The 12,318-nt window shown below is 39.4% G+C and overlaps 1 protein-coding gene across 1 annotated transcript in view; it reads left to right on the forward strand.

The window, feature by feature from the left end:
- Cyp4c3 (Cytochrome P450 4c3) overlaps positions 1-8,558 on the forward strand; it is a 77,876-nt gene extending 69,318 nt beyond the window's left edge. The window contains exons 3-7 of the mRNA XM_073960069.1: positions 36-152; positions 236-395; positions 611-680; positions 7,180-7,742; positions 7,806-8,558. Of these exons, the coding sequence (XP_073816170.1) occupies positions 36-152; positions 236-395; positions 611-680; positions 7,180-7,742; positions 7,806-8,146 (1,251 nt within the window). The 3' untranslated portion in view covers positions 8,147-8,558. The remainder of the gene's footprint in view (positions 1-35; positions 153-235; positions 396-610; positions 681-7,179; positions 7,743-7,805) is intronic.
- Positions 8,559-12,318: the final 3,760 nt, after the last annotated feature.

Genomic DNA, 12,318 nt, shown 5'->3' on the forward strand with positions numbered 1-12,318 from the left:
TATAATCAAATGTTTTCATTTTCTGTTTCTTTCAGCCCATTCTCAACAGCCAGAAATTCATTGACAAAAGTGGTGATTATGAATATTTGCAACCTTGGTTGGGTACTGGTCTTTTGACAAGCTTCGGTCGCAAATGGCATTCAAGAAGAAAGGTGAGTAAAGAAAATGTGGAAACCTAATTGCAGAAAGCAATTTTCATTTTCATCTTTATTTTCTCCTTTTCCTACGACAATAGATTTTAACACCAGCTTTCCATTTCAAAATTTTGGATGATTTCATTGATGTTTTCAACGAGCAAAGTGCCATCTTGACACGTAAATTGGAGCGTGAATTGAACAAAGAATCATTTAATATTTTCCCCTATGTAACCTTGTGTACCCTGGATATTGTCTGTGGTAAGTGACAAAAAATGAAAATCATGGCAATAATATTACTAACGAAAAGAAAAAGTAATTACAACTGAAATGGTGATCATCATCAGCTGCAAATGATCATTATACGGTGATGATATATTACCGTATCGTACTTGTTGTAATGCCTAATTGTTTGTTGGCCATTAACATTTCGACAAAAAATGTATTTTTATTTGATTATTTTTTGGTTATTTCAGAAACCGCTATGGGTCGCAGCATTTATGCCCAAAGTAACAGTGAATCGGATTATGTTAAAGCTGTTTATGGGTAAGTAGTATTTGTATCATTACCAAGGGGTTGGTCATAAAATCTGCTACGCAACTAATTAAAGTCATAAACTTGCGTCTGGAACATTTAGTATCGTTTTTCAACACTCTATGCATGTAATTGTGATTTTAGTTTATTGTACGAGTATTTATTTGTTTCCGGTTAGTCTGAGAGGAAATATTTATCTATTTTAGACTTTTTGTTTTGTTTTTCTTATCACCTGTGGGAATTTTTCTTGTTTTTTCCTCAATGATCAAGGGTAATTTGTTGTCGTTTGTTTTCAAGGTTAATTTGAAATAAATGGAAATTAAAATAAATAAAAAGGGTATTAAGTTTGGGTACTAACGTGTGGCGCAATGGTTAACATTTCCGCCTTGCACATAAAAGTTCGTGAGTTATTTTAATCGGCTCTTGGTGCACAATATTGGCTAATATTTATTTGACATTTAAGGCAAGTAAAACTATTCTACAATTGATGTTGTGTATACATAGTTCTGTTGCGCCGATAAGGAGGTAAAATGCCAAAACAATGGATACTAAACTAATTTTAAGTACATTGTCTTGTAACTACCAGTAGATAAGAATGTCTTAAATTAACAGTGAGGTGACTGAAACGGAACATATGGTACATATTTAGAATATATTCAGGAAGATTCGGCACTGTGCCGATTCATGGGAACATGATTTTTTATACATGCAAAAGGAAATTGAATATCACAACGTGTTAGCGTTCAAAACCATACTCATAAATTCCGAAGGCTGCGCTGAAAAGCGTTTGACATGGAAGCCATACAGATTGAAACGGAACAGGTAAGAACGGCGTTAAGTTCGGCCGGGCCGAACTTGTTATACTAAAATGGAACAATTAGTTTCCTTTTGTTTACGAAGAAGACTAAATTCCAAATTTCAGCAATTTCGGTAAAACAATGTGGCTAAACCTTCAAAATACCGAAATTCTGGAGGTGCCAAAGTTTTTAGTCTCAAAGAAGACTAAATACCAAGTTTCCCTATATTTCGGTAAGATAATGTGGCTAAATCTTATAAATACCGAAAATTAAGAGGTACGCTTCTATAGGGATGTAGAAAAACGTAGATCTATACTGATAATTCTCTTCAGGAATATTTTATAACCCCATGGAAGACTAAATAACAAATGTCAGTCTTTCGGTGGGATGTTTACGTCACAACATTCAGAATTACGAAAATCGGGAGGAACAGTTCTATAGGACGTGGGCCTATACCGACTAACTTCAGCCATTTCGGTAGGTTGTTGTGGCCACAACCTTCAAAATACCGAAAATCGGGAGGTACCATTCTATGGGGGCTATTTTATACCACCAACGAAGACTAAATACCAAATTTCAGCTATTTCGGTGTAATATTGAGGTCACAACCTCCAAAATACCGAAAATCGGGAGGTATCGTTCTATTGGGGCTATATTAAGGCGTGGACATATACCGACAAATTTCATATGGAAAGTTTTTTAAACCCAAAGAAGACTAAATACCAAATTTCAGCCATTTCGGTGGATTATTGTGGCCACAACCTTCAAAATACCGAAAATCCGGAGGTACCGTTATATGGGGGCTATATGAAGGCGTGGACCTATATCGACAAATTTCTGGGGGAAAGTTTTATACACCCAACGAAGACTCAGTACCAAATTTAAGCCATTTCGGAGTGATAATAAGGCTAAAACCTTAAAAACACCAAACAACGGAATGACAAATTTAATTATACCCCCCATATTATTTATTTACACTTTGTCTTGATCAGAAATGTGCTTCATTGAAATAATGGATTTAGACTCCAGAACTGTTAAAACCAAATCCGTTCATCTGTCCGTCCGTATGCAGGTCCAAACATTGTAAACGTAACTCCTTCCGGCAACGCTGATTGGAAATTCATATTTTTTCCAGTGGGTCTTCAAGTATTTGAGAGCTTTTGGGTAGTTATTCAGATCTACAGATAATTCTTAACAATCTTCAGCCAGTAAGAATGATCAGTCCACGAGTAAGAAATGAATGACCAGCGTCAGCGTTGCAGGGTGTATAGCAGATGTTTGCGAGCTGCTTTAATTTTACAAAAGGTATTTCACTCCTCTCAGTGATCTGACGGAATAAAAACTTAATGTCATCTCTGCGGCCGCCTGTGGCAATTTCTCTTATTTTCGTAGGAGCGTTTTCGTTCACAGTGCAAAACGTAGAGCTCCAAATTTGCTATCATTGTCTAGGAGGGAATACCAACGCCCATGATGCGCATTGAGGTCCCCTAGCACCAGACGGTTATTGCCCTTCAAAAGCGAACTACTAGTTGGCATATAACTCGATAGCATGGACCTACCTGGACAGACTAGTGTAAAAGGAAGGACAAGTCCTTTCTAAGCAACGTTGCGAACTACAGATAACAGTAAGTTTAATTTCTTGAATCGCGGCGACCATGATATTTCTTCGATCGATAAAGTCTGTTTGGCAGGGCAGTGCGAGCACCGCCCTCGATCCTTTCTTGTCCTATAGGACGGCTGCATCATCCCGAGCGTAATAGAACAAAAACTACTCTGGTTTGTCGTGACAGCTGACATTCCTCAGCTGCGGTAGATGGGGAATGTTCTCCGAGGACCGCATTCACACGATAGTTGTTTATGTCATCTGCGACTGCATGTGTGAATGCTATTTAAACCTTCTTGACAGGTTTGCTGATCTAGGGATTCTCTCTTGTAACGTTAGACCTCTCTCTAGATCATGAATATCTCTTTGTAGACCCTGACATCCCTAGGAGAGGAAGAGTGGTCTTGGGGGTTTGTCTTATCAACCATACGGTGGCTAGGATTATGTTATATACTGGAAGACATGAGGGGCGCCCTGTTGTAATTCTCAGGGCGGAGTTCTGATAGCTCGGAATATTTTTTTTATCGCATTGCATTTATATTCGCGGACCATACTGGCGCCGCATAGCTTCCCGTTATATGTGGTTAACGAGGTTTCTTTATCTGAATCCTACTGCCAGCTAGGTACTTGAGGACCTTGTCCCTCATCTCATATTGTCGCAGAAAGCTGTGGCATGCTGTCGAATGTGACCCTTAGAATTTTTGGGTAGTTTTTGGTCCGAATCCTGCTACCACCAACCAAGACATTCAACTTAGTTCTCACTTCTGCGTCCATGTGTTCAACAGAGCGGACGTAGATTTAGCGGCGGATATTTGCATATTACTCGCTTGAAAAAGGTGGTAAGATCAGTCAAATAAAAGTTTAGCCTTTCACAAATGACATCAGGGAAGGTACGCCAAGATTGTACAATCATCCGCATACGTTACGATCTCAATGCCATTTGGAAGGGTGAAATAAATGAGGTTAAAGTAGAGGTAGATTAAACAGTTCCGGACATGTCACCTCACCTTGGGGAACTCCCTCTAATACCCCGGTTACACTTAACCGGATTAACCCAGTGGGTTTGGATTTAAAATGTCAATTCTATAGCGCAAATGTCAAATCCTCTCGAAGTGGGTTAATCCGGCTAAAAACTCTAGTGTAACCGTACTATTATACTCTATGGGGCTTGTACTTCCTGTTTCTGAATTCCACGTACGTCATAGAACTGATTATCTAACGTTTCACACTTGGCCGGAGGGTAGTCTGATCCATGTCCTCAAACAGCGTGGAGTGCTTGGCAGTATCAAAGGCTTTTGATAAGTCAAGCGCCACCATCACTGTTCTATCACACGGCTTGCTCTAGTTAAGTCCTCGATTAATATGTGTGGAGATGGCGTGAAATGCTGTTGTCGTGCTGTGCTACACACGGATTCATGCGGATGATCGGCATCTGTATACCTATTTCTGACGCTGGGGAGGACTAAAGCCCCAAAAGTCTTTACTACGGAGGACAAAAGCGAAATCAGTTTGTACGATTCGCTTTTGTTGGCATCATTGCCTGGCTTCAGTAGCGTGGCCTCCCTGTCCACTTTAGTGAGATACTCGACTCTTGGCACAACGCTTAGGATGATTTAGCGTTCCTGATGACATTCGCAACATCATCCATTGTAAATTGTGGTAATTCATCCTCTGCAGGTAGAGATCTGATGCGACGTAATACTCGTCCCTTTCTACCGCTCGGTGAGCAGTCACTTCAGCAAAAGAGGCCGAGTGATTGTCCGGCCGACGTTCCAACATCCTTTAAGCAGTTAGATGTGGGTCCTCGGAAGATCTTACCCTCTTAACGCATTCCTGCGCAGATGTCTTCGATTTGCCACCCTGCTTTGAGGTCGATGGCCGTCCAACGTACCAGTCACTTGCCTCCTCACTGTACCAACGCTTATCACAGCATCAGAAAGGCAAGACTTACCAGGTACTGACGATCCTACAGAGGTCTGTGCGCCAGTCCTCTGCACAATCGAAGTGGTCAAACTGTCAATTGACATAAAATCTACGGATTAGTCAGAGTAACGTCGCCAAACGTGACTGGGGTGCTATCTTACTTTTTTCCAGGGTTCGAAAGTGAATTTTGTTGTGAATGTTGCAACTGTTTAGATCATTTAACCGCTTCTTCCGCTTGTTCCGCACCGACAAACCTGTTATCTTCCTGTGTAAGCTCCCTGACTTTGGGGTCACTAGGGTTGGCACGATGAAGCTCATCAAGCCCATTTGCTGCTAATCCCGTCGCATGTGCTAGGAAATTTCGTCTCATTTCGGGTATTCGACCAGCAGGTATATGGCGAGCGGTTGCAGCAGTGATGATGTCTCGGAACGACCTTTCTGGTATCCGAACATCTAGGAAATTAGGCACATTTGCTTTCTCATGATTGATGAAAGGGCGGCGTTCGGAGGTGATGAAATTAACCGGTCTGCTGATGGAGATAATTATGGAGAGATGGTCTGATTTAAGAGAAACGACGCTCTGCAAAGCGTAGAGATATCAATCTGCTCAGCCGGCACTATATCCCACGATGAGCATTAAAGCCTCCCAAGACCAAACGGTTATGACCCTCAAAGCCGACTAATGCTGGGCCTATAACCTGGAGAACAGTCATTTATCGACGAGATGTATACGTTTAGCAAACTTTACCTCAGCAGTTCCACCCCTGACTGCTACCCCCATACATTCCAATTAAGGGTCATTAGAGCAAGGCTTAAGCGAGATAGGTATGTACGTAGGTCAGTACGTTGTAACCATCAGAACGCTGTAAGCTGCAGTTGTTGTTGAGCTTGGTTTCCTGCACTGCCGCGACCGTGATATTCTTCCGACTCTTGAAATCCACTATTTCATAGATCTGCGAGTCCATTGTTATTAAAATGCAAAAGCGATGCATTTTCAGGGATTGGAACAGCAACGGTATCAAGTGCTGCGTGTGCGGGAAGTAAAGCGTGCTTACCAAGTACTCCTTCACTCGAGCAGCTTCCTTGTAGATACCCATGGGATTTCAATGAGGAAAGCTTGTGGCTGTTTTGTGGGACGATAGCTTTGAGCTTATAACAAGGCTTGCTGTTGTTGTAGCAACACACACCAAACAAATGTAGCGTGTCGTGTGGTCCCAATCCAAATGTCAAACAAGTGTTGGGTATCGTCAATTTGGCCCGATACGAATTGAGACGGCTGCATCATCCGGATCTTAACAGGGGTAAACCAATCGTGTTGGTCTTGGCAGCTGGCTGCGATGGAGGGGGGTTGTCCCCAAGTACGGGATTCACACTGTATCCCTGTACTGTCTTTAGGACCTTACAAGGCTTTTCGAGGCTTGTTGCAATGCCTGTTGGGTTATGCTTATTTATGTTATAGCTGAGTAATGCTGTATTGTTATCATCCCCAGGACTATCTCTATGTTGACGGATGAGCCCGTGCTACTTTCGGACAATCAGATATCGAAATTTACAATTTTTCGAATTAAACTTGTGTACCTATTGAGACCCGCTATACTAAAATAAGACAATTCCGAAAATGTGACAAAAAAACCCTCGAACTAAACAAAATATGCGGTAGCATTATATGGACTGTCGTCATAATAAATCGTGGCTCTATATCGTAAATTCTCTGTTGGAATATTTTATACCTCTACGAAGACCAAAAACCAAATTTAAGCCATTTCGGTTTGATGTGTTAATAACCTTCAAAATACCGGAAATCGGACTGTACTGTACTATCTGATTTTATACTGACAATTCTCTTTAGACACTTTTTATACAATTAGCGTAGACTAAATGACAAACTAATGTGGCTAGAACCTTTAAATCCGAATATAGGGCGATGCAGTTCCATGAGTACTATATCAAAACGGGGACCGATATAATCCATTTTCAATACCAAATATCCTAGAACTAATAGAAATGTCTGTACCAAATTATACGACTATATTTTAAATATCCCGAGTTGTATCTTATTTTCAACAGACAGACGGACGAAATTATATAGAATTGGAAAATCTGTGTTGATCAAAAGTAACATAACATAATTCTAATTTATTTTTCTTTAACATCCACTCACGCTCTGTCTTCCTCCTCTCCCACACAGCATTGGTGAAATTGTTCAAACACGTCAATCGAAATTGTGGTTACATCCCGACTTGATTTTCAACATGACCGCTGATGCTAAACGTCACACCAGTTACATTAACACCCTACACGGATTCTCCAATAAAGTGATTCGTGAACGTAAAGCTGAATTACGTGAGAATATGAATAACAACAATTATGACAGTGTTGCCGATGCTTACGATGATTTGGGTAAAAAGAAACGTTTGGCTTTCTTGGATTTATTGATTGAATACTCTCAAGAGGGTACCAAGCTCAGTAATTCGGATATTCGTGAAGAAGTCGATACATTTATGTTTGAAGGACACGACACAACTTCGGCTGCCATTTCATGGACCCTTTTCTTGTTGGGTTCCCATCCAGAATATCAAGAACGTGTGGTGGAAGAATTGGAATCGATTTTCGGTGATGATCGTGATACTCCAGCCACAATGAAAAATCTTATGGACATGCGTTATTTGGAATGTTGTATTAAGGATGCTTTGCGTTTGTTCCCCTCTGTGCCAATGATGGGTCGTTCCATAAATGAAGATGTTCAGATTGGTAAGTATTTGAATTTTCTTTAGAGCAATCAGCCATAATTAAATAAATTTTGTGTTTCTCCAGGTGATTACACCATTCCTGCCGGCACCACCGCCATCATTATGACCTACATGCTGCATCGCAATCCCCGCGTCTTCCCAAAACCTGAACAATTCAACCCCGACAATTTCTTGCCTGAAAATTGTGCTGGTCGCCACCCATTTGCCTATATACCCTTCAGTGCTGGACCCCGTAATTGCATCGGCCAAAAGTTTGCCATTCTCGAAGAGAAGGCCGTCATCTCAACAGTATTGCGTAATTATAAAATTGAAGCTGTCGATCGTCGTGAAGATTTAACTTTGTTGGGTGAATTGATTTTGCGACCCAAGGATGGTTTGCGTGTTAAAATTACCAGACGAGAATAAGCGAATCGAACGAATTGACGGCCAGTGTTGCCGTTTGTTGTTGCCTATTCTGAGATTATCTTGCCACTTTGATTTGAAGGAAATAAGCAGAGAAAATATTTTTTTAATAGTTAATTTTAAGTTTGTAAATAGTTGTCTATCTATGTTTGTAGAACTTTAAGTTGGCCCCTCCTACACCCATTTTAGGATTTTTTTTGCATCTCATTTATAATTTTATCTGTTGTTACGATAAGAGATTGATAATGAGATGAGATCTATCTATTCGCCCTTCATCGTGAAATGGGGAAACTCTGCCGTAGATGTTTATACCAAAATTTATTTTATTTTTTTTAGTATATAAGTTGAAATTTTGTTATCAAGTATCTGTTACTATAAGGTATTCTATAATAAAAAAGTATTGAAAATTAAAAAACAGTTTTTTTATTTTTAGTAACACTGAAGTAGCCGTAAGTACTTTTTATAGAGAAGAGTTCTTCTAGATTTCTTCCGCAGTTAGAAGAACTCAGGAGCCCTCTTACAGATTGCATACTTTTGTGACAAATGTGTACGAGACTGTTTTGCGAGTCCGGCTCTAGCTAGAAAACGAATGGAAAGGTCCGCATCTAATTTTTGTGAAAGGAGGGAATTTAAAAAAAATGGACTGCCAAAGCCAAAATTTCGATTTTAATAAAAAAGATGGGCTGTTTTTATACCCTCAGTCTTTAGGCTGATACTGTCAAAAATGTCTGGCCTTCGGTCTATCTGGCTGGCTGATGCGCATTATAACTCTGGAACGGATCAAACGATCTGATTCAAATTTTGCATCTAGTAAAAGTTTATCTAAACTTGAATCAGGTTCGAAAAGGGCCATACCGGTCGACTGCTTCGGGTATATCATTCGCAAAAATGCACAATTTTTTGATAAAATGGTGAGCACGACAACTATTGAAGGGAGTAACCGTTTTTGCTTCTATGACGTCGGAACAAGTCCAAACTTCTTGGAATAATTACCCAAAAGTTGGCTGCCCAGACCAACTAAAATGACAAATGAAAACGTAATCCCACGGCGCACAGTGGTTGCACTTACATGGGAAGGTGTGACAAAAATACTTCTTTATAATTTATCGAACTGAAATTTTTAACAATGAGTCCTCGTGGCCTAAAAACAGTGAAACAAAAAATATTGGAGTCCTAGGTACACGTTTTCGCGTGGTTTCCATATAACGAATCATCCTGAATTGTTGTACTTTACTGTTACGGAAACATTGTTCAACCGAATTCGCTGTAATCCGGTACTAGGTGTTCTTATAGCATAGTAAAACTCACCGAGAAAAAATTGTTAATATTGGTCCATGATTTGCTATACTCCTTACAGGATTTCTATCTCCATTTAATGTATATTATTATATTAACGAACTTTTCAAACGGAATATGCTTTAAAAGTGAACTCAGAGTTTAGAACATCACCTGATAAAGAAATGTGATATCGGTCCACTTTTGGCCACAGCTTCCAAATAAGGTTGCCATCCACTTTCTGTGCTTTATAGGATTAAATCACCTTTTTTTTGCAGAATTACCTATAATATATAAATTCAGCACCTAAAAACCGAGTTAGACTTTTGGTCACAACTGCCAAAACCGCAAATTTCTGCAAAAAGTCTAAACAGTTTTAAAATCTACAGACCCTAGGCTTCAATTTGGTAGTAGTGGCGATTCTTGCGTATACTTGGAAAGTAACTAAATCTTTAAAGAAATCCATACATCTATATTAAATATTTCCATTTTGTCCAATATTATAACCAAAATATTTGGCAACCCTTGCAATTTAGAGAAAATTTTATAAGAAGAAAAACGAACCCTAGGCAATCTACTAAATGATTCAACTTAAGTTAAGGAGTAAGTAAAGCGTGAATAGTCCTTGGTTTCAGAAACCCGCTTTTAATATAACTATTTTATCTCATTTTTTAATACAGTTTTTTATCCAAAATTGGTCATGTTTGTAAGACTTTTTCTCCTAAAGAACCGTGAAAAATGGAAAAACAAAGTTGAGTTTCGAAAAATTTAGAATGTTTGGAAGCGATTGGCATTTTTAAAATCTTAAAATGATGTCATGAATTTTTTGATTTTTGTCGTTGGGCGCATCCACTGTGCGGCGGCGGGTATTATGCGTTATTTGGAACCACACAACACCCGTGTTCCGGCCAGCGGCTGCCTACTCCGTGTACATATGTTTGTATTTCTATCGTTTTTCTATGTTGAAAGTAGCATATCCCGGAATGGCGGCTCCGGATTTCTTTTTGTGCTTGCGGGGAAGAAGGAAACTGAGGGCCAATATGGATATGCTCGGTTTATCAGATCCGCATCCACCACAATCAAGCTTCAGTGCGATTCAATAAATGCAGAGAGTGTGTTGATCTCAGAAGTTGATATGAACTCTTCTATGTGAGGGACTACGACCCTATGTTGGTGCATGCTGCGTAAGCACAGCCCCCAGTGAGTTATCATGGTTACACTGTGCGACAACAACAAGAAAATGACAAGGAAAACTGAGTAGATTATGAAAGTAGAGCTGAAAATATGAGACACGTGTATTGGCGTTATTAAAGTTTACATCGGAAAGTAACCAAGGTAGGCGCGGCAAGTTCCGCCCATTTCTAGTTTTTTTTTTCGAAATATTTGAGTTAGGATATCTTGGAATAAATATTTACATATAGTGTCCCTTCACAATAATAAAATATTTAAAGTGTCCCTTCACAAATACTGTTTAAGTTAGAATTGATCACATTGTTTTATTTGGCCCTATGAATCGCATAGGCATATTCGTTGAAATCTCCTCATTCCCATTTATTACACCCCTGTAATAGTATGAGAGATTTCAACGAATATTCACTTGACAACCGCCCTTTTGAAGCATCTATGCAGATGTCAACACACAACATAATAAAAACAAAACAAAGAAACAAAAAGAAAAAGAATCGATCGACAGCTTGACTTGCAAGCAACACCCGCGCTTTATCGTAAGCTTCGCGTACATATCGTTGTACAAAAGGTAATATTGTTTACCATCAATAAACACACGGCAATCGAGCCAAACCTATTTACTAAAACTATCGTGTTTTATTTTCTATTTCTTTTTATATCGACGGCCAAACGTACGCATTGGGCGTACTGGCTCCATTGGGGAGTCTTGCTGCACTTGTTTTCCCCCAAGTCCCTATAGTGCGGACTAAACATTCGGTCGCTTCGGGCCGAATAAACAAATACAATCTGGATAAACTTTGTAAAATATGGTCCTAACCCTATATCAAAAAAGGGCTGCTAAGAATGTTATATGTTATGGTTACAGATTTCTTTTATTCAGAGACTCATAGTGAAATTAGATTTGGAACATTTCTTTAACGATATTCCCAACAAGTAAAAAAGTGTCAGTCGGCTTTGCCGACAGAGGTATACCCTCAGCCAATGTGAATTGAAACTTTCATCTACGGACAGATAGAATGTATTTAGCGCCTCTTAAGAATTTTGTGTTCCTTTTTCAACATTTGAACTTGCCGACAAAAATGTGAATTAGGAATTAACACAAATGTTGAACTTTTGTGGGGGAGGTACCCTTAGGGAGGACCGATATGGGCCATTTTAGAAGTTAAACTAAATTTTGACAAAATATTAGGATATCCAAAGTTTGGACCAAATTGGTTGCGCCATTCAAGTGATATCGTCCTAACATTTTAGTGACATATTTTAAATATTGGGAAGAAGTACTGGAAGTTGGGGACCGGTATTGCCCCATGAAACTAAGTTTGGAAAAAATATGACGAAGACCAAATGTTGCACCAAATCGGTAGAACAGTTCGAGATCCACATATGGTGACATAAGGCTCTTTACACCTTTTGGGATGTTTTCCTAAGAAATATGGACCTGCCTTGAAAAAACTTTTACCGTCGTAATGGAGGTAGCGAATGCAAATAGCTTCAACAAAATCAACGTGATTCGAGAGCAGGTCTTAAAGTGAACTTATCCGAAATTTTGTGTGGGAGGTACCCAAAGGAGTGGACAAATATAGTCCATGTTCGAACCTGATCTATATCTGGTAGATATATTAGGATGTGCAGAGTATGGATTACATCAGTCACTCCCTTCAAGAGTTATCGTGGGCATATTTTTTCCGAAGATTTTTGAATTTGTGTGAGGG

This window comes from Musca autumnalis, unplaced genomic scaffold, assembly GCF_047663935.1.
Source record: "Musca autumnalis isolate F117 unplaced genomic scaffold, ASM4766393v1 scaffold_1, whole genome shotgun sequence".
Classification (NCBI taxonomy): Eukaryota; Metazoa; Arthropoda; class Insecta; order Diptera; family Muscidae; genus Musca; species Musca autumnalis.